The 23373-nt window shown below is 37.9% G+C and overlaps 2 protein-coding genes across 4 annotated transcripts in view; both read left to right on the top strand.

The window, feature by feature from the left end:
• Positions 1-12339, top strand: part of poc1b (POC1 centriolar protein B) — a 45270-nt gene extending 32931 nt beyond the window's left edge. The window contains exons 13-14 of one of the 3 annotated variants that reach the window (XR_005617256.2): positions 931-984; positions 1174-1467. The gene's annotated coding sequence lies outside the window, so the exon portion shown is untranslated. Of the gene's footprint in view, positions 1-930; positions 985-1173; positions 1468-12214 lie in introns of those variants that run through there. The other 2 variants (XM_039647014.2, XM_089127929.1) reach the window with 2 other exon arrangements.
• Positions 12340-14968: 2629 nt separating this feature from the next.
• On the top strand, positions 14969-17922 carry dusp6 (dual specificity phosphatase 6). The gene is made up of 3 exons (XM_039646878.2): positions 14969-15832; positions 16406-16840; positions 17442-17922. Exons 1-3 carry the CDS (start codon positions 15433-15435, stop codon positions 17753-17755), a joined length of 1149 nt encoding a protein of 382 aa, XP_039502812.2. The 5' UTR covers positions 14969-15432; the 3' UTR covers positions 17756-17922.
• The last annotated feature ends 5451 nt before the right edge of the window (positions 17923-23373 follow it).

Raw genomic sequence — 23373 nt, 5'->3', positions numbered from 1 at the left:
AAGAGCTCCTTAAAGAAGAAGTTACAGGTCTGTGAGAGCCAGAAATCTTGCTGGTTTGTGGGTGACCAAATACTTATTTTCCACCATAATTTACAAATAAATTCTGGATTTTTTTTTCTCATTTTGTCTCTCATAGTTGAAGCGTACCTATGATTAAAATTACAGACCTCTCTCATTATTCTATTCTGCACAATCAGTGGCTGCTAAATACTTTTTGGCCCCACTGTACATTTTTATACTTTTCGGAATAATTAGTAATATTTCTAATAATGTTTATTACCTTTGAATATTTAGAAGGCTGTGGAGTATTTGCGCTATTTTTATCACAGCTGATGGAATCTTGTAGGCGTTTGCGAACCGTTGCTTGTTTACAATGCAAATTAGGACAAAAATGATGAATGAAAAACAATCGCTTGTGTTAACACAAACTCTCAAAGTGTTAAAATCTCCTTAAGGGAGGTATTTTAAAAGGTGTGAAGGGTTAATAACCCCCCACCCAGACACTTCCCTCCTTGGCTTTTCCTCAAAACCTTAAAACAAGTCTTTCCCGCTAACCGAAAAAAAACCCTGTGCTCTTATCTCAAACTGTTTTTCTAAACCCTATGTCCTTTGAAGTCACACATTTGCGCTGCCTGTAGCAAATCCTTTGACCTCAAGTGTGTTTTAGTTGTCTTTGATTGAATAACACAAGGAACCTGATGTGTTTTCAGAAGAAAGATGTCAAGTTCAAAGGACACAGAGGTGTGTTGATTACAACAGCTGCACTTCATAAAATCTTGGAACGTGAAAAGAGAAAGAGAGTGTGTTTTTATTTCACACCAAAATGATTTTTTGTGTAAAAGAATTTTACATTAAGTGATTATTAGTGATGTTTTTACATATTGTAATGCCTGTCGTTTTGCCTTTTTTAAACTGTGTTTACCTTGATAGGTTTTATTTATTCTCCAAGGAATGCCATTTGTGCAGGAAAACACCCCAATGTTGGTGAGATTTTACACCATTTGTCATGATTTTCCAAGCACTCTACAATTTCCTCTCATTTCTGAAACTACCCTATATTCTTACTTTTGCTGACATTTCACAAAGTCTAGAAAAGGGACATTTTCCTGTAAAGGCTCACGAGCTTCCGGTTTTCGTAGATATCAGTTTTTTTTCTTTCTTGTGTCCATTCAGCTGGAGGAGGAAATGCGGGAACAGGCTGTCTCTGCTGCTGATAAGAACGTACAGTACTTCCCACCTTCTACATATGGGACCGGTCCTTTAACTGGAAAGAGGTGCTACCAGGGGTCATTGCAAAAGCTAGAACATCCGTCCTGTCTCCCCACAACCGGTTTGAGATATCTGACCTTGTCAAAACATATTTACTTTGTACAGTAGAAATGAAAAGAGGAACAGAACATCCTGTATTTGTATACCGATCTCATTAGTAGGCTTAGGTATTCATACATAAAGTGTGGTTACAGCATGCATACTTTTGCATAGACATTTATTTATTTTATTGTTTCTTTTATTTATTCTTTCTTGAATACATTATTGGAATATTGGAAGTGTTTTACTTCTTTTAGGTTTGTTTTTTTATGCAAGTTATAAGTCTCCACGTCCTTATAGCAATCGCTAGGTTAAGTGGTCTAAATGTGTTGTGTGTTTATATATATATATATATATATATGGAAACCTGTACTCGTAGTAGTTTGTGACTTGAATTTATGCGTTTAAATGGCAACACTATCAACACCAAAATTAATCTGCTGCCGTCAGGTGGTACAGGTCAGTACTTTTTAAGGTTGATGTAGTTTAACGCCGTTTCTCGTCTTGTGACGCTTTACAAAATGTGTTTGGAAGGAGCCGTGGCTTTGGAGACGCTCTGAAGGGAGGGTGGGATCCTATGCTTTCAAAGCTAACTTGCTATTGCTAGCTGCTCCGAAAATTGCCTACCCTACCTTTAAATGAGTCATTTACCTTGCCTAAATTTTTAAATTTTACACTGAATGAAATTAATTTAATTGAATTATTAATTAACCAATTAAATTTTATTGTGTTTACAATTTGAGAGCTATAGGTAAACAATTACAAACACATCATAAAATAGTAAACGTAATCCATTCTTACAAATTGATTCAAAATATCAGTAACGCTTTACAATGAGGCTCCATTAGTTAAAGTTAATGTAATTTGTTACAGTACTTATTAATATTTGTGAACATTACTATTCATGTTAGCTCAAGTTTATCAACTAATGTTAACAGATACGACTGTTGATTTTAATCATGTATTAGTAAATGTTGATATTAATAAATGCTTTAGAAAAAAAATGTTTACTGATATAGTTGACTAATGCGAACAAATGAAACTTTATTGTAAAGTGTTACCAAAGTGTAATATTATTTGCCAATATGGGGTTACTATAAATATAAATATAATAGAAAGCTGTTTTAAAGACTTTTGCTTTCTAAAGCTCTGCATATGCATGTACTTTTACATTTTCGATGCTGTCAATACATCCATATGTTTCGGCATATTCAGTGTAAACGTTATTTATGAATGCCTACAAATTCAAATGACAGACTGGACAAATCATTAAAAAAATTATATTGAGATAATGGCATACCTATTAATAAATCCATTTATACTAAAATAAAAAGTGTTTGACAACTAGTCCCGGTTTTCCCTACAAAGTGTTATTCGTTATAAAGTGAGCATATTTTTTAAATCCTATTTAACTTTATATAAAACTGAACACTAATTGTGCCTGGCCACAGAGGCATTACGTGCGTGTATGTTTTTATGTGTAGGACTGCATCACAGTGTTTGTCTGTTCTAGTGTCCATGTGCCTGTCCAGTCATGTGCCGCTCGAATAGCCAGACTCCATCCCCTCATCTCAGTCCTGATGGATTTTCCTTAATCAAGAGTTTCAGCCTATTCACTTGATGCCTCCTGACTGAGAGCTGGCAGGTGGAGACATCTGTGTAATCGTCCTTCTCTACACCCTCTCTCTAGCTGGGTGGAGTGGGTTTCAATTAACCTGCGATGTTTGTCAATTCACGCTTTAGGAGTGTATGTGACGGTGAAACTCATTGACCTCTGTGGCTCAGCTTTCCATCTGGCCTGATTGGATTGGCTGCATGACAGACTTTTACTTCAGCTTGTTGAAAAAAAGTTAGGTCAAGTTAGGCTCCTGCTTTAAACTCCCTGAGCCTTTCATGCTTATGGTCAACACTTTTGTGGTTTTATTAACTTTTAAATGTCTCTGTAAATAAATCTAATGAATAAATGGTCACATATCACCCCAAAATAATAATAAAAAATAAAGAATTTTTTGGAAAATCAATTTTTCTTTTTTAATTGAATCTAAGACATTATTTTATTACATTTCTTTCAGTTTTACCCCAATATATATATATATATATATATATATAGTTTTTAATTTTAATATAATTTTAATATTAATTACATATTTTTTAATAAATATTTTTTATAATTAGAATATTAATTATAAATATAATATAAAAATTATATTTTTTACATTGATTACATTATCATAAATCTAATATATTTTGTAAACTAATTATTTAATAATAATTAATCATAATAATTATTGTACATTCAATTATTACATTTTAAATTTATTAATTTTTTCCCCTTTTGTTTTATTGGGTGAAATATGGGTATTTATGTTTTTGTGAGACGCCTGTATTCGTATATAATACAATTATATAATTTTTTTTGTCACGCCACTAGGTTGATAGGTGTCGTTTAAGTCTTCCTTACTTGTTTTTATTCTTTTAAATTGGTCACATTCCATCAAATGAATCGGGCTCTGGTTTCATAAATTGTGCAGTTATTGTCTTGACCTACTGTTTATTATTAGATGCGGCATATACTCCAAGCAACATTATGCAATGACCATGTATCTCGGTTACCTCATTTTTTTTATGACGCGTAGTAGGATAATACACGCTTAGTCCACTTATGTCATGTCTTCTTCCTGTCTGTAAGCCTTTATATAAGCAAATGGTTGCCATCCATCCCACACTGATGTGCAGGTGTGTTATGGGAAGGCCTTGCTAATCCTAAAAATTGCCAACAAAGCACTGCCCTAGAGAACAGAGTGCTTTGTATGTGTCTCTCCTTGTCTGTAATCCTCTCCAGGTGCTCTCGAGCATTCTCAACTCTTCTAATCACTCTGCTTGTCTTCTGCTGAGGGGGTGGTACCTGCCAACTGCTGTTTTTGTTTTAGATTAGCCGCTTCCCTAAGTCCCGACCCTCGGCCGGATGTCCCAAACCCATCTGTCACCGAGCCCTCTCCCAGAACGGAGGCTGAAAGGATATAGAGTAGGAGGCCAAGAAAAGAGGATGAGCTAGTGAAAGAAGCTAGGAAGTAATTGCATCTGGTGTTATTCCTCTCAGCGCTAGAGTCCGTTTTTGCTTGGGCTACATGCTAATGTCCTGATATTCACATTCAATGGCATGACTTGGAAAATTGATAAAGCCAAGCCAAATGATCGAATTCATATAGCGGTAAATGTTAGATATGATTTGTAGTGGGGTGGGGGCAGTGTTTGCAAAGTATAATACGAGAACAACCCATAGATATCAAGAATATGCTAATTGCTAAGTCCATAATTCTTGTTATGAACTTAGCAATTAGCATCAACTTGATGTCTATGGGTTGATCACTTTTTTTGTGTGTGGAATAGGTGCGTTCTATTAGCCTAAGTGCCCTACGAGGTGGACTTCACATTGTATTCCTCCTTAAATCCGAACATGTTCTTTGCTAGTTCCGCTAGTTTAATGTATTTGTCAATGTCAACCTCACTGGTTTTTTAAATGTTGACTTATTGTACATGAGGAAGAAGATATTTTCCCCATAGCTAGTATGCTAGCAAGCTAATTTTTATCAATAGTTTGTAACTACTTTTTCATTCAAATAGTGTCTATAGCTACTTAAAATTGCCTGACAAGCAACAAATTGATTTTGTTGTTGACAGCCTACATATTGTAACCCAATAGAAAAATCTTGAGAGTGGGAGACTCAGACTAAAAAAAATAAAGAGACCTTAGTGACTTTCACAAGCATATGTGCCTGCACTTATCCTTTGTGGATGTGGTTGTCACATTTGGTCAGGTGAGCCTGTGATTCTGGCAATGTTTCCGGTAGTTTTGTGTTAAGCAGGTTAAGAAGCATTTCCTAATCTTTTAAGATGCCGTTGCGCACGAGACCATGCAGGCAGCCCGCCTGGATGAGCGGATGACAGTGTTTCATACGCAAACCTTCGTCCAACAAGCTGGCAGGAGTACGTCACGCTGAGGTGGGCAGTATGCCGTCTGTCTCAGACCTGTCTCGCCATTGCGATCTCGCTGTCAGATTAACTGGAAGGATGTTTATGTCTGTTTATATGGTTAGGCTCTTTTAAACAGCGTTTGTGGTTGAATTTGACATGAGATGTGAGGTGAATCATAGCTGAGCTGCTGCTAAGTATGTTAAGTTGAATCACTATTGTTTATGGTAGGCGTTTAAAAATTGCTGCTAGCTCAACTTAATAAAAATAATACTTTTTTTTTTTTAAAGCTACATGAACAAATTGGGACTACATATACGTTGTTCGTAACATTGCTAAAACGGGCAGGGTTTATATATAAAATGTATATACACTCATCTAAAGGATTATTAGGAACACCATAGCTACTAATACTGTGTTTGACCCCCTTTCGCCCTCAGAACTGCCTTAATTCTATGTGGCATTGATTCAACAAGGTGCTGTAAGCATTCTTTAGAAATGTTGGCCGATAATGATAGGATAGCATCTTGCAGTTGATGGAGATTTGTGGGATGCAAATCCAGGACACGAAGCTCCCGTTCCAGCACATCCCAAAGATGCTCTATTGGGTTGAGATCTGGTGACTGTGGGGGCCATTTTAGTACAGTGAACTCATTGTCATGTTAAAGAAACCAATTTGAAATGATTCAAGCTTTGTGACATGGTGTACTATCCTGTTGGAAGTAGCCATCAGAGGAGGTACATGGTGGCCATAAAGGGATGGACATGGTCAGAAACAATGCTTAAGTAGGCCGTGGCATTTAAACGATGCCCAATTGTCACTAAGGGGCCTAAAGTGTGCCCAGAAAACATCCCCCACACCATTACACCACCACCACCAGCCTGCAGAGTGGTAACAAGGTTTACAAGGTAACAAGGAGATCCATGTTCTCATTCTGTTTACACCAAATTCTGACTCTATCATCTGAATGTCTCAACAGAAATCAAGACTCATCAGACCAGGCAACATTTTTCCAGTCTTCAACTGTCCAATTTTAGTGAGCTCTTGCTAATTGTAGTTAAGCTAGTAGCTAACTGCAAGAAATTCAGCTGAGTTGGTTTCACATACCTAAACTTTAATGGGTTCATGTTGAGAATGTTATTGCTTAATGTTCTATTATCTTGTCGTTTTGGCAGTTAGCGTGCTAGTTATATTATACTGTGTATTGCTCCATAATATGTCATACAAATGTTGTTTGGCATGCTAATATGTGCTATTACTAGCTAGTAAACCGCAATTGATTCATCTGAACTCATTATAATTGCGTAAACTTTATAGGATTTATCTGTTTGAGCAACATGACATCATGACTTTTGTGTAAACATACACGCCACTTTCAAATCAAGTGGCGTGTTATCTGTAAGCATTTTGAGCTAACCGCGTGAATGTCTACGCCGTTAAATGTCCGAGCGAAACCAAGAAAAATGTAGATCTACATCTGGGGAGCGATATTTTTTTCCTAGGATGGTAGGGGGAGACTCATAAATCGTATTAACCCCAGTGACGGGTAGGTTTAGGGACGGGGTTGAGGTGGGTCATATATTTATATATACAGTAATGTAACGCATGTTGATTGCACGCCAAAAATGGAAATACAAATTGGTGTCATACATACGCCATTTCATGAATTTTTTATTCTAATTAGAGTTTTATTAGTTTATACTTTTATTTTGCTCTGCAAATTGCTTGCATGGAAAGAAAACCACATTTGTGTGATTCCTGCCCTCAATTTACATTATATTTAATAAGGAAATGTTCTATTTGGCATGCTAATACAGTATATGCTTATGCTAGCTAAGCTAAAAATTAACTACAAGTGATTCAATTGACCGTGTTTCAAATTGGGTTCATGATAACAATGTGTTAGAATTATGCTAGTTATCTTAGACTGTATATTGCTGTGCAAATGTTAGCATGCTAACAGGTCTCCTCATTCTTGTGCTTCCCATCTTCAATTTACATTATACGTAACAAATTGGAAGTCACAACTATTTTTACATCTGAATTTTTGCAACGTTATTCGTACGTTTTTGTTTGTTTTCATCTGCTTATGGCCCACTGGTTTATTTCATGTTTTCACTACACACAAGGTATTTGAGTTTAATAATGTTAAATAAGTCAATTTCCAATCTGTGGATCCATTGTTCCCTTTTTTTCAGTATGTATAAGTAGAAAACAACGTGCGAGTTCCGTTTCCTGCTAGATTTGCCGAGGTGAAAATACAAAGACAACTTGCAATATCTCACCCTGTTCCTTTCACACACTTTTGCAGGTTGTGAAAATGATTCGGGTTGCATCTGCGCTTTTCCTCTTGTTAAACCTACATCTGCCAGACCATGACAGCTTTAACACCCTCACATGCTGACAGTGATTTGGACATCCGCAGCTGGTAGGGGCTCACCTGACCTCAGACTCTGTAATTATTGCAGCTTCTGTTTTCCCTCAAGTCTGTTAGCATCCAGAAGCTCTCGAATGAACGCTGTATGGCTAGGCTTTACAAATCTAGAGAGTGGATTGTGGTTCAGAAATTACATTACAAATATGAGTGAAATTGGCACTTGGGCTAAACAATTTAAACCAAGATACTACATGCGAAAACAATGTTCTTTCAATCACTGACCAGTCATGCACAAGTATGGTGATATCTATAGTTATTTAACACCCTATTCACCTTGCAGTGTCTTGGTTTAAAATCAACTAAGAGGTGAATAGTGCCGTTTGGAATGAGACAACCAAGTGTAAACTCGAATGAGAGATTTAACACTCTTGAATTTAAGTTGAGGACTTGTTTAGTCTGGGCAGACCAGCATGCCAGTCCAAGAATGTAATGGGTGCCACCATCTCCTTTTACATTAACCCTCAATGCACCACTTTGAAAGGCACTAAACCGAGTGGGACTGCAGCCCCTTTAAGATTTTTCTCATCATTTGTCTCAATTGCCCTTGAGAAAATTTGAATGGCACTTGAGTAATTGTTTCAGGACGTCTTAATCTTTTCTCAAAAGAGGGGAAACAATAGTCCCATTGAGGCGGTGGGACTGACCATAACCTTGTGGGTGGTCCCGGAGCAAAGCACCTCAGATATTACTATGGAGCAGGGCTGCTTTTTGAATCCTCGCACCTTCATATAGCGTGACCTTTGTGCGAGACTCCCCTCACAGAGGGATAAAAGAGATGCTGTGAATATGCTAGTGGGGTGGCGTATCACTCCAGCTCCCAGCCTATCGACCTTCTCCAGCGGTCTTGCTTGAGGAACTGTTGAAAGTCTTTGAGGGGTGACGCAACACTTTGGGTCTGACTTACCTGGCTAAAAATGGGCATGAGTTGGACGAACGAACACTCAGCCCTGGTGGGTGGTCCGTCCTTATGAGACGTTTTCCGAGCAGCTTTTATGTCTTTGTGAAGCGAGGCTGAATATGAAGCACTTTTGTATAATTCTCGTTACGGAGGAAACCCTTGCTGATGGCCGAGATTCATTTTGCCAGTTTAAACGAATGAAACAGCCGGAGTATACATCAGGAAAAATATTTATTTAATAAAATCTTGCGTTGATTGACAAAATGGCAAATGTAGTGAGGCTCAAATGTCTATAAATAAAAAGCTCAATATATCATATTTAATATATAATAATATCAACATATACAAAATATAAGATTAAAATGTTAAATAAATGTAAATATATATTGGATTACATGTATATAATTGTATGTTCATGTAATAATATTAAATTATTTTTTATTAAATAAAGATTTATAAAAACAACCTTAAATATCTGTAAATAAAAACAAAGTTTGCATATTGAGTTCGAATTATATTTCTTATTATAAAAATACTTGTTTATATGTCTCAACCAATTGGGTGTATAATATTCTATCCAGTAATAAACTATCCATTTCCTTCATCTCAATGGCAGTTGCTCGGCTGACGCAAGACTTTTAGATTTGATTTAGTACTAGATTTTTTGGAAACCTTTGATTCATCCGCTAGACCAGGCACCGCAGGATTCATATGAGTGAGCTTGCGATCATTATGGTGTACAACATTAAGAGAACAAAGCGTAGAGGTGCACATATACTGGAAGTTAAAGGAAAGAATAAACACATTCCACTATTCCTCTGCAATTTGCCTTTCCATTACGCCTCAGCACAGACCAGTGGGCCGCTGCTGGGACTTGCAAGAGGATGTAAAGTGTTCCCCTCTCAGCCAGCACTGTAATTACACGCCATCAACTCCTCAGTTGCCATACAAACACATAATAACCTTCATCCTGCTCTCCTTCAATTACCCTCCCCTCTCTCCGCTATTACCCAGGATACCCCGGGGCCCCCTGTCTGCCTCTGTTTACAAATTCCTGCCATATTTCAGGATCTGCAGGACCTCTGTTAAAGGGGTTGAGGAAAACAGCTGGGTCTGGAATGACGCCTTGCAGAAGGGTCTTTCTCAACAACATTCATTCATCAAGAAAAGTGTTGAAATAGGAACATTCGTTCTCGGTGGAGGAAAAGGCGTGCGGTGGGAAGGATGACTTGAGAGAATGATTATGGGTGTTTCTTCAACTTTGGCCACTTTTACATCCCAGGGCTTGATATTTATTAAAACTAACAGTTTCGACTTTATTTTCTTTTTGTTATCAGGAGGACACATTAAAACTTGGAAACTTTTTGCGTTCATCTATCATACTTTCCCAGTCCCTTTCTTTATACATTTGACTGTAAATATTTGATTTACTACATTTTAAATGTTTGAAGAGAAATGAAAAGTACGAAAATAATATTTATTTGAGTGTTTTTAGGATACATTAAATGGCAGCGCTGAAATGATCCTTGGCCAGAAAAAAAATGTCTTCAGTTTTATTATACAAAATATCTTCAAATCTTAAATTTTTTTATATTACTGCTGGAATTTTTATATATATATATATATATATATATATATATATAACAGTACTGTACACACAGTATTACAGTTTAACAGTACTGTACACAGTATTACAGTTTTTTTCTGTATTTTAATCGTAATTGCAGCCTTAGTGAGTATAACAGACTTATTATTATTATTTTTTTTTTTAAAGCTTCCAAAAGTCTTGGAGATTGTTAATAATCTGACCAAAACTAAGTGTTTCTGAATGGTCAAAAGTGCCTGCAGTTGAGCAAACACTCTCAGACATAATTGCAATTTTAATGGAATTTTTTTTTAAAAGTGGAATTTCAGAGTTCAAGAGCTTTAAGGATGTTAATGTGAAGTGACGATTGTGGAAAACCTGATGAAAACGAACCATCACAAAGGGCTTTTGTGTTTAAGGGTGGTCCGACAAGACATGCCCTGTGAGGTGATAATGGTTTTATAGTTGTATGTATCCAGATCGATAATGTGTCCTGGACGTCTTTAACAGTCGCATGAAATCACATGAATAATGTACTATATCGGAGTGAAAGCCGTCTTGACTTAATGGTTTGTTGATGACTTCTTAACATGTGATCTCGGTTTCTGAGCACTTCCTGTTGGTAGGGCTGTTGTTTGTTTACTGTGGTTCTCTGGAGAGACCCTCATGGCTCTGCTTCCTGTTTTGCTTCAGAGAGTGCTTTATTATTGTGCACAACTAAAACCAGCCCAGCCTTGAAACCTCTATTAGATTCCCTTGTCCTTTAATGTGTCCCTCCTCTCAGCCTTAGGCAAACCCATTTATTGTCCTACTAAGAGTTCAAACAAGTGCTATTCAAACACACAGACTGGAAGCCAATTATGAAATGACTAAGAGAAAAGCTGCATTAAGAGGAGTCTCATTCAGGATGAAGATTTGGATAAAATTATGCAAAATGTTATGAGAATTAAATTACTTTTTTCACCTTCTTTTAAAGGGATAATTCACCCAAAAATGAAAGATTTGTGATTCACTCACCCTCAAGTCAGCCTAGGTGTATACGACTTTCTTCTTTCTTTCAGAGTTATATATATATAAAAAAATATATATACAAGCTTTTTAATGGCAGTGAATTCCTGTTTCTGTTGAAGTCATAAAAGTGCATCTATCCATGATAAAAGTGCTCAGGGGTGATAATAAATGCCTTCTGAAGAGAAGCCATGCGTTTGGGTAAGAAAAATATCCATATTTAAAAACTTTCTAAAGTAAATAGCTTCCGCCCAAACGAACATACGGATTCAACTTAAGTCTAAGCGCAACTTATGCGAGTAATGCGACGTACTGCTAATATTTACTCTATGCCATGACCCACTACATACTTCCGACGTCATAAGTTATGCTTTATATGCAAGTAGACTGCGTTCGGCCGGACGTTTTTAGAATTTTTTCGAATTTTACTAACAATTACTAAGCCTAAGACATGAAACGAGCGGTTTGTGTGAGAAAACGAACAGTATTTAAAATTGTTTTTACCTTGTTACCAAAAGCCAGATCAGATCACTTTGACGTGACTGTGGTTACAAGAGGTAAAAACGAAAAAAAAACTGTTAGTTTTCTCACACAAACAGCTCGTTTTGTGTCTTAGGCCATCAATGTGTACTTACATTTACGAGTCATTAAATCATGTTTAATTTGGACTTCTCTGTGCATGCTCTTTGAGGTGGTGACCATAGACCTCCATTATATGACTGATAGACTGATTTGACCTAAAAATATCAAAATTGAAACTACTGCGGAAACAAAGACACCTACATCTCGGATGCCCTTGAGGTAAGCTAAAACATATCAAAAATTAATTTCAAAGTGAACTATCGCTTTAAGCTTGAATAAAACTTCCATAAAGCCAGGACATTTTTTATATAACGCTGATTGTTTTCGTCTGAATGAACAGGCTGACTTGAGGGTGAGTGAATCGTTTTTGGGTGAACTATCCCTTTAAATGACTTTTGTCACCTTCTTATAACCTTTAAACAGGCATGACTTGCAGTTATGATGTTTATGAAAGTCCACCAACCCCCTGGAAGAAATCGGTTCACAAAGAGGAACAAAAGTAAGTCAACAGGAGAGAGGAAGTAAACATCACGAGGGCAGGAAGTTGCACTGTATCATATGAAAAGGAGGAGGTGGGGGCAGCAGTTAGTTTAAGAAAAGAGAAACCCTGGAGATTCACAACACAATCAGATTGACCTTTCATCCCAAGAGCACTGTGGGCTGCTCTTAGAGATGGCGGGGGGTCAGCAGAGACCCTGATGCGAGACAGAGACCCGGCAGATAAAAGCGGAGCCGGTATTGTCTAAACCTCACAGTCTAGTGGGCCTGTTGAGCGGCAGAAACTTCCAGCCCCACCCAGGAACTGAGGAGTGTGTGAGGCAAAAAACTGTCACTAAACCACAAGTCTACACACGCTATCCCAAACATTTCCCTAAAGGTATTTGAATGTATTTGGATAGAAACATTGTAATTCATGCACGACTGCAAATGGTCTGTAACGTGCATCCGAATGAAAATAGCTGCAAAGTTCAAGAGTTTTGTATGTTCCAACCACAGGGCTATTTTGTGCTGCGCTTGCTTCTGACACACAAGATATCATCAGTTCTGTGATAATAGCAGGAAGAACTGAGCGCTTATCAGTTTGCATGCCGGTTGCTGGAGCCGGATGACCTGCATGTGTCTGTTTAAAGGTTGACTTTAACTGGAGTCTTGATGGTTTGCACCATTTCTTGTTGACAAACATGACAGATTGTTGTATCATAAGATTTCTCAATTTATTGTTATTAAACTATGTAATTAGTTTATTAATGTAATTTCATTAATGTATTTTTTTAAAATAACCAAATAAAATGATTATTTTTAATCTGTATCTGCCATTAATTTTCCTCAAAATATGAACTTCTTTATATTGTTATATTCTGTTTAATTTTGTTAGTCATGTATATAAAATATAAATTCATGTTATTAAAATAAATTATATAAACTATATGATATCTGTTTATTTTAGAATTTTGTTAGCATTTTATTAATATTACGTTTTATTAATGTATTTTTTTTTTGTTGGTTTGTCAATGTTTCTGTATCCAGCAGCCATTTTGTTTTCAGTTGTGATAGGTCATATTTTTATTTTATTATATGTATATGTGTGTGTGTTTCTTTTTAAATTTTGACCAAGGGAAAAGCAAATGAAATGAAATCGTTTTAAACTGTTAATTGAAAGAATCAAGTGATTTATAAGATTTAAGATTTTGGAAATTGAAGAGGGACCAAGTCTCTCCAAGACAAAAGCTCATCCAGATGGACGGTAAAGCAGCCAAAGTGGATTACAATGAGAATACAATCCAGAAGGATCTCCACGAGCTACAGGATAATGGCCATTATCTTGGTATTGTGTGGCGTTTCATATGTTAAACGGGGTGAAACTGAACACACCTTTGGCCCATGTGACTCCTGTGCATGTGAATGATGAGAGAGAGCCTTGATGGACAGTTAATGAGCAATTCACTGCCAAATGACACAGGAGACAGGAAGTCTGACAGCATGTTAACCAGGTCACCCTAATCTGGTCTATACGTCACTTGAAGATTACACATATTTCATAAAGATTATTATTTTAACACGTTAAATGTCCGGCATTCATATTGCATAAAGCAAAATGATTTAAACTCGCCTTCTTGATGCAAAGTTAAATAACATTTAGCTTCTTGTTTTTAAGCATCTGGTTGAATGTATGCGCAGGAATCCGGTGCAGCTGTTGAAGGATTTTGAGTGATTTTTTTTTTTTTTTTTTAAAGCACGCACGTGGTATGTCGACACACAAGATGACAATATAGGTTCAGTGTAGGCTAGGAAATGACTGAATAGGAGGTGAAGAGAAACTACCAATTCACATTAACTGGTGTTAAACTATTTTGATGGCCCTGTTTGTGTGTTTATTTGGGCGATCATTCGCACTCCTCACCTTCACTGAATTCGGATTGAGCCATCAAGGCAATAAATTCAGGAGAAATTATCAAATCAAATCAATTTTTTTATCTTTATGCGTTGGCTGTTTTATTTGACATGTTGGCACTGTCAGTTTTCTTATGCAAATATTTTGTTGCATGGTTGTTTCGTTGCATATTGTTATTAGGCTATTATTTCTCGTAACCTACTTAAACTGACAAATAATGTTGTTTTATCTTATTTATTTTATTGTGTGTGTTGCGTTGATTAGTGTGCATACTGTAAAAAAATCGTTTAACTTTAAAAAAATGTTGAGTTTAAATTAAATATGTTAATATGTTATCTGAACCACATTATCTAGGTTGAATTGAACAAATACTAATGAATATATATATATATTTTTTTTTTTACAGTGTATGAAATTATAAACGACTTGATACCGACAGCATATGAAATCGGCAGGCAGCGACGCACGAGACTCCACAAACAGCAGCTGAAACGTGGCTAAACAGAGTTCAAGTGTGTAACCTGAGCATGAGGTAGGATATATAGACCCCTCACCAAATACTCCTTCCTTCCCGTGCAGTGCCTCTTTACTGTTTGTTTGCACTCCGCTGATCCGGACCGGAAATTCCTTTCCGTTTTTGTGAATGACAAACTTATTAACAATTCATCAACACAGTCTGTTCCATCCGGCCCCGTTTCCACAGCGACGATTGCTCGGCGCCTCCTGATTGGCTGGCCGACTTAATGTATCCATTAAAACGCCTCGCGCTTGTATCCATTCACGAGCTCGCTGTGACAGAGAGCGCATCTAGGACTAGAGGACGCAGTGTTGCCTTCTCCGGGATAAATCACGCAGGGAAATAAAGCTACGAAGCGTTTTGCATTCGTTATTAGTCTACTAGCGATATTCGACTGGATATCTAGATTGATTCGTGCGAAAATCGACAGCCCGTGAGAAAACAGGTTATATAACAGATGATAACGTCAGTGGCTGTGGCTCGCGCACTCACTGGCTAGTGTGAGTCATTGATAAATGCACACAGTTGCATGAATGGGGTGGAAGTAGAGCGAGTCTGCGCTTGACTCTCGAAGGAAAACCCGAGGATTTAAATCATCTTGACGGTGCAGAAGAAGAGACTTTTTGCCCGAGAATCTCAAAAGCTCCAGGCCCGAGACGTCCACGGCCTCTTGCAGCGCGTCTTCTCCGCAGTTTAAGGTCTCACGGTACCGTAGCCTACCTTATTTCACTAATGCTCGATAAGTTCAAACCCGTGCAGTTCGATTCGGTCATGGCTATAAGCAAGACGGTAGAGTGGCTAAAAGAGCAGCTGGAGACGCGCAGGGACTGTTTGCTCGTAATGGACTGCCGAGCGCAAGAGCTCTACGAATCGTCGCACGTCGAAACGGCCATTAACGTGGCCATCCCGAGCCTCATGCTCCGGCGACTCAAGAAGGGCAACCTGCCTATCAAGTCCCTGCTCTCTAACGGAGAAGACAGGGAGATGTTTGCGCGGAGGTGCAAGACGGACACTATCGTGTTGTACGACGAGTACAGCCGAGAGTGGAATGAAAACATCGACGGCGGGTCCGTGCTGGGTTTACTGCTGAGGAGAATGAAGGACGAGGGCTACAAAGCTTTCTATCTGGAAGGTACGTTCATTTCCACTGTATTTTATGATTTTACTTGGTATTTTTTGGCAACAAAATAGTATCTGCTTTATGTTACTAGTATATTTATAGATTGCTTACATGTTTTTCACCATTTATTAGATATTTATAGTAGTACTAACTAGTATCTATTCATCTAGTCACAAGTATTCATTTGTCACGTCCGTTGTTAACTATTCCATTGTATTTGATACAAATTTCAAATTTTACCATTTGTTAATTTATATACATAAAAAAACAGTTTTTCATACTAACAAATAATAGGCTATACTGAAAAATGGCCTGCTGGTGATTTTTTTTATTGTTATTCAAAACTAGTATCTCTTTATGATATACTAGGCTACCAAATATCCCAGTTGTTACTTGTCACATTTCGTAATCCACTGTAGTTGCAGTGGCTAGGTACTCAAGTGTCTTTTCAACTATAAATGTTCAAATAGTTACTAGCATCTAATGAATGTTGAAACAGAAAATGATACTAGTCACTACTTGTAATTAAAAATGAGTACTTATCTGGAATACATGTTAAATGGTTTTCTAATTTGAACTTTACAGGTGGCTTCAGCAAATTCCAAGCTGATTTTCCCACAATGTGCGAGACGAACCTCGACGGTTCCTCCAGCAGCAGTTCACCGACCTCCCAGGTCCTGGGTCTTGGAGGTCTTCGGATCAGCTCTGACTCCTCAGACATCGAGTCAGACATCGACCGAGACCCAAGCAGCGCTACTGACTCAGATGGCAGCCCTCTGTCAAACCCCCAGCCCTCATTCCCCGTGGAGATCCTGCCGCATCTGTATCTGGGCTGTGCGAAGGACTCCACGAACCTGGATATCCTTGAGGAGTTTGGCATCAAGTACATCTTGAACGTGACCCCTAATCTCCCCAACATGTTCGAGAACGCCGGGGAGTTTAAGTACAAGCAGATTCCCATCTCCGATCACTGGAGCCAGAATCTCTCACAGTTCTTCCCAGAAGCAATCAGCTTTATTGGTAAGAATCAGTTTTAAACACAATTGTTCTCACTTGAATTAGCTTTTTATTCAGTCCCTGTTTTGATTAAAACTATTCAGTGTTTTGAAACCAAACGGACAGCACCGTCTTTATTGTTTGCGTAGTAACATATCCTGCGGCTTGTGGCACAAAGGCTTATGATGAAACAGGAGATGGAGGGGGGAGGCAGTAATATGAGCTCAACAGGAAGGAAGCAAGCAGCATTGAAAGTAATCTAGGACAGAGCAATGTTTCGCCACACAATGAGGACCATTTACAGGGCCGTGTTGACATCCTGTTAGCCTTGACAGGGTGCTGCCATGACTTCTACATTTACACGCCCAAATGGCACCATTGTCAAGTAACCTGGCGAGCGGAAGGATCATTTGATTAACCTTAATAGCCCATTTCCATGTTGCATTCTCTGAGCAAAATGAGCGAGTTGTTTTCAGTCATGCACTAGATATCCCGCTGAATGAGGCCCCTTTTGTCAGCGCGGGGGCCGTAATGAATTCCGACAGCCGAGCTCATGTACAATTGCATATTCATAAGTCAGTCGCACACAGATAACTAATCATCTCGTCTTTTTTCCCCCCCTCAGATGAGGCCCGCGGACAGAAGTGCGGAGTGCTCGTTCATTGCCTCGCCGGCATCAGCCGTTCCGTAACTGTGACGGTGGCGTACCTCATGCAGAAGCTCAACCTGTCCATGAACGACGCGTACGACATTGTCAAGATGAAGAAGTCTAACATCTCACCCAACTTCAACTTCATGGGCCAGCTTTTGGACTTTGAGCGCACGCTGGGCCTCAAGAGCCCATGCGACAACCGTGTGGCGGCCCCGACCCAACCATTGTACTTCACCACGCCAACCAATCACAACGTTTTCCAGTTGGACCCTCTTGAGTCCACGTGAGGACCCTCTTTTTTTTCTTTCTCAAATCGAGCGAAACACAAGTTTCATTTTTCCGACACTTGTCGAGGGATTCCTGACGTTATTGATGTTGGCTTGAGACGACGGCCGACCAGAGTAGCCACTGATGGGGCATGCGGTGTGCCCAGAGCTTCTACGCTGCTGTTAAATGGAGAGAGATCATGTGACTCTGTACCTCCAAGACTCTATAAAGTAGTTTGTTTCATATATATACGTATACATACATATTCAAGCATGGAAAGACCGTCCGATGTTTTTGGGGCTGGTGTGCCAAAGAGACTTGACCGGAACTGAACAATGACAAATTTTGTTTAGCGCTTGCACCTTGACATTTTCTTGGTGTGCTCTTCTTGTCTTCAATGAAGACTTGCCTGTTTTCGGGATGAGACTTCCCTTCGGTAATGATGGCAGAGTGTACTGTACTCCAACTTATTTGTGTGGAGAAATTTTTAAAAAACATTTATACATGTGTATATTAAGATGTCGGTAAGCCTTGCCGTAGTTAGAATACACCTGTTTTAAAGGAACGGCTGTAGATTTTTCTTCTCCTTTTCGTCCTCATATGTTAAAAAAACGGAACATCGATCAATATTATCTTTATCCGAGAGTTAAATGCCAAAAATTTGAACAGGTTTTTGCAAGATCATCAATGTGTATATGTATAATATATTTATAGTTTTGCTTTACGGATCGATTCCGCCTTTCTCAGCCTTTTAACCACCATCACGGATCAAAGTCGTCATTCTCTTGCCTTAGTTCTGTACATACGTAAGTGTTATTGTGCAGTAAACTTTTAGAGCAGTTCCCCATATGCTTCTTTTCACATTTTTTTTAGCAAACCTGGCCATACCAACTTGCACGTTCAGAGGGGTGGTCCAAACTTGTACGTGTACGAGGCATTCCTCGAATGCTATGCGGCGGGGTTTCAGATGCATGCTCATTTAGGACCCATACGCCTTTATACTACTCGCTTTTTGTAATCTTTCTGGGGACAATGGAAGGGTCGAAGCAAGTAATGCAGATTTTTTTTTTGTGCGCAAGGGTTTAAGGTCTGTGTTGACAAAGCTGGGAGAGTGTTTTTTGTCTCCTGTTCAGGGAAGTTCTGTGACATGCAGTTTTTTTGTGAGAAAAGTGATGGTTTTTAAGAGTGTTTTGCTGTCCCTCAAAGAGAAGGCCTGATTGGGGGGAGGGGCTGTTTTACAAAAACCAATACAACCCGACCCCCTGTGTTACGAATGTAAAGAAATAAGTTATTAATAAATTGCTATTTTGTTTATTCAAATATATTTATGTCTCTCTGTTTTCTATGCTCAAATGAAACATGAATTCAAGCTAATTACAAAATCCAAATGTATTTAGAAAAAGTACTGAATAATAGATATACTAGGCTAGCACACAGTTCATTAATCACTCACAAAAATATATAACTTAGTATTTAAATGTCAAAGCTAACCACAGACTAGATTAATCTTTGATCTAGAACAGTTGTACAATGAAAAACAAAAGATAAAGTGTTACTGAGTGTTAAGTGAGCCAAACAACTTTCCATGCGGACTAGCTGGTATTTCCAGGTATGGGTTGGCTAGAGTGAAATGTCCCCCCCTGCGGCACTTCCTGTCAGGAGATCAGGCTCCTGCTCTCAAAGCAAGCCCAGGCAAAACAAGCTGTAAAACCTGACACCCTCTTGGCTTCATCAAAAAAAGGGATAATCCCTGAGTGGGAGTAAGAAATAGGGTTAAAATGAGTAATTATTATTTTTGATGGCAAAATAGTTTATTGTTGTTGTAATAATAACAATAATCTATTCTACATTTCTGCCAACATGAAGATATATACAGTATATATCTGAGTAGGAGTAGTATTAGAGAATGGATTTTCTCATAATAGACACTCCTGTAGTTTTAATTCGGTGATCTGCATTTGAATCCCATTAATTTATTTCGCAACCTTTAGATCATTTTAGACATTCTTATATTATATCACAATAAAATACATACACACACACACACACACACACACACACACACACACACATATATATATATTTATATATATTAATACTAATGAAAAAGTTGGTACCGCTTCCTTTTACAGTACAGTACTTACAGTGTACTTACAGTGTACTTACCTAGAAAGTACTGCTAATATAAGGTAAGTACATGGGTTAGGGGTAGGTTCATGGTTAGTACCTAGTTATTACCCAGTAATTGTAATTACTACAATAAGTACATATTATGTACATTTCAATTAAATGTAACTACTACTATATATATATATATATATATATATATATATATTAGTGCTGCTGTCAAATCGATTAATCGCAATTAATCACATCTAACATAAGTTTGTAAATAGTCAAAATGTTGTGTGTGTGTAATTATTCAAAATGCATTTCAATTAAATGTAATATCTTAGCCTAATATATATATATATATATATATATATATATATATATATATATATATTTAGTGCTGCTGTCAAATCGATTAATTGCGATTAATCGCATCTAACATAAGTTTGTAAATAGTCAAAATGTTGTTTGTGTGTAATTATTCAAAATGCATTTCAATTAAATGTAATATCTTAGCCTAATGTATATATATATATATATATATATATATATATATAGTGCTGCTGTCAAATCGATTAATCGCATCTAACATAAGTTTGTAAATATATGTATATACTAATAATATGTTAATATTATTAAATTAAATGTTATTGCTTTTAGAGACCAAGGCACAATGATTTTAAGGCAACATGTGTTCATTGTGCCAGTATTACTGTTACACATCTGTAACTCTTTAAATCATTGAAAACAAACCCAACAGATTGTGACTATACTTGGCCAATGTGCTAATCCTGTGTGAAGCGTTTCAGTCCCTTGTCGTCCTCTTGTTACAAACTGCACTGTGAAGGATTTGCCAACATGCCCAGCAATTTCCGGTGCTCAAGTTCCAGCGACCCAAACCCCACCCGCCCCATAGTCCCATCAGGCAACGTCCACCCACCACCTCTCTGCTCACCAGCTGCACTCCTCCATTTGTGTTGTTATGTGATTTGCAGGAGTACAGGCCACCCCTGGCTAGATGACCTCGCCTGCTGTCAATCACTTTTAACGGGCAGGTGCATAACCAGCCAGTCATTGGGGCCAAAACAGATGGTGTGATGATCCATCTCCATCGATGGGTTCATTAGTGCATGATTTTCTTTTGAAATTTTACATTTAACAATTTTTTTTACAGCCTAATGCCATTGGAGAACCATTTATCTTCCAGTTCTTCCAGAATCAATTCGTCAGAATCCAAAAGCCGATCTGGAAACGTTTTCAGCCAAAAAAAAAAAAAAAAAAAATCATCTCAAGAACCTGAACCTACAACTAAAAAGTGTATATTAAGCCACGGACTCACATTTCAATTAAAAGCACATCTGTGCTTTTTCTGTCAACATGGTGGAGGTGTACAGACTTAAAAGAAATATGGAAGCAAGTCTATTATCTCATCTTTCTTTTCTTCCATTACAGCTTATCAAGACTAAACATCCTGGAGGTTATACACAGGGCAAAACAGAGTTTGATTGCTGTGAGTAAACACCATAGTGGGCACAGTGGATACGCTGTCATCACACTAACTGCTATGGGCTCTTCTCCAAACCACCCACATGGAGAGTAAGAACTTCCGCCAACGTGGGGAGAGAACTCACCCCTGGCAAAGTGATCTCTTTACCTCCTGCTCTCCATCTCGCACTCACTTTGAATACAAAGAGGCTTCAGAATAAGCCAGAACTCCTTAGAAGACTTCAGTAATGTTGATATTTTTCATGAGAAATTGGAGAGCAATGCACACCATAGATGGGATGAGAATCCAGATAAGTTGCTTTTACAGCATATATATATATATATATATATATATATATATATATATATAATCTCAATGCAAATTAATCGCGATTAATTTGCATTGAGATTATTCACATCTAAAATAAAAGTTTTTGATCACATAATATACAGTATTTCTAAATATAAGAATATACATACACACATAAATCATGTAAACAAAAACATTTATGTTAGATGCGATTTTTATATCGATTTGCCATATACACACACACACACACAAAGATATTATACATTTTTAGATATCATATTTAATTTCATGTAGTACATCATATCATGTATGTAGAGAGAGGGGTAGTCCGACAGAGACAAAGAGGTTTCAGGACATTCAGTGTGTGTAGGTGGGACATTTCATTAAAAATTACAAACTTAATTATCCTCAGACCCAGTGGTCGAGATCTCCACCTACACAAGCTCTGGAATGCTGTATTGGAATGTCTTCCAAGAACGGACACACAGAAGTGCTTTGTTTGGACTTAATGCTTTTGTTTTTGTGTGTGTGTGTTTTCACTCGCTTCTGGACTTTAGCAGCGGAAAACAAGAGCCCTGTCGCTCTGTGCTTCATCGCAGCCCACGCTTGTCTCTCCATGACAAAAACTCCACAAGATTCCTTCCGTTCCTGCTCGCAGAACCGAGTTGTGCTGTTGATTTAGACCATGACGGACTTATGCTGCCATATTCTCAAATCCACCAGAACCAAAAGTGTGTATCCGTGTTATTTGCAATCTGGTGTCTAACACATTTGAATTCATAGCATTGGACAAGGCTATTGTTGTTCATGTGTTCAACATAACTATTGTTGTTCATGTGTTTAACACTAAAACAGAAAATTGTGGTGACTTATATTAAGGGACATTTCCCCTTTTAGCCATTGTCTTTTAATTTTACCTCAGGAAGATGATTTGCTAATTCTTATTGCTAGCCAGAAGTAGGTTGTATTAGGTGTGCGGGACAAACTCATTCTAGATTGGGAAAGATCTATGTAGTGCAAGTGCAAGATGAGTCATGAAGGATTTTAGTTTGTTTTTCCAGAAGAGAAAGACAAACATATTTGATAAAACATATTAATGTGCTAATATTAGGCTTGTGCTAATATTTAGCCTCAAAGCTAACACAGCACACAGACTGGATTTTCTCCTTTGTATTATCGTTCACCTGGTGAAAACCTATTCAAAAGGTTTTCGGGTCAAGTCTGTTCAATCTTAGAAACACAAACAATAGGTAAAATTGAACTTTAATCATGAACAACAGATGTATTAGCAAAACAACGCTAATAACATCCTTACATGCTGTACAGCACAAGCACAACAACAGGTTCAAATGAAATGAAGACATTTAACCATGTGTTTCTTGGTTTTCAAACCTTGAATTTCTATGAATAGATTTGCTCTGAGCACACAGATCTTTTCGTGTTGCTTTCATCCATTTCAAGGCCCTTCGTGGCTTCATTTCTATGAAGGCCGTGTTACAGCAGAGATGTGGCAGCAGCGGTTCACAAAAGGAGCACTCCGACCGATATGAATCACCCGCCGCTGTCTCTGTGTGAGCCCACGCAGCTTGATGGAAAAGGAGTAAAAAATAGTCATTATCATTTAGAAGTGCTTTTAAAAATAACATGTGTGAGGGGGAGAGCGCGACAGAGACAAAAAGGGAGAGAAAAAGTAAAAACTTTGTGCCTCAACAGCCCACACTACCTTCAGCA

Source organism: Pimephales promelas, chromosome 25 (genome assembly GCF_988280905.1).
Source record: "Pimephales promelas chromosome 25, fPimPro1.hap1.1, whole genome shotgun sequence".
Classification (NCBI taxonomy): Eukaryota; Metazoa; Chordata; class Actinopteri; order Cypriniformes; family Leuciscidae; genus Pimephales; species Pimephales promelas.
The sequence above is the reverse complement of the archived record's forward strand: the minus strand, read 5'-3'. Positions and strand labels throughout refer to the sequence as shown.

What these genes read in the sequence shown, in the direction of transcription:
- dusp6 (XM_039646878.2), top strand. Translation starts at nt 15,433, where the DNA reads ATGCTCGATAAGTTCAAACCCGTGCAGTTCGATTCGGTCATGGCTATA. An exon ending in CAAAGCTTTCTATCTGGAAG is followed by an intron (nt 15,833 to 16,405) that starts GTACGTTCATTT and finishes TGAACTTTACAG; the next exon opens with GTGGCTTCAGCAAATTCCAA. An exon ending in AGAAGCAATCAGCTTTATTG is followed by an intron (nt 16,841 to 17,441) that starts GTAAGAATCAGT and finishes TCCCCCCCTCAG; the next exon opens with ATGAGGCCCGCGGACAGAAG.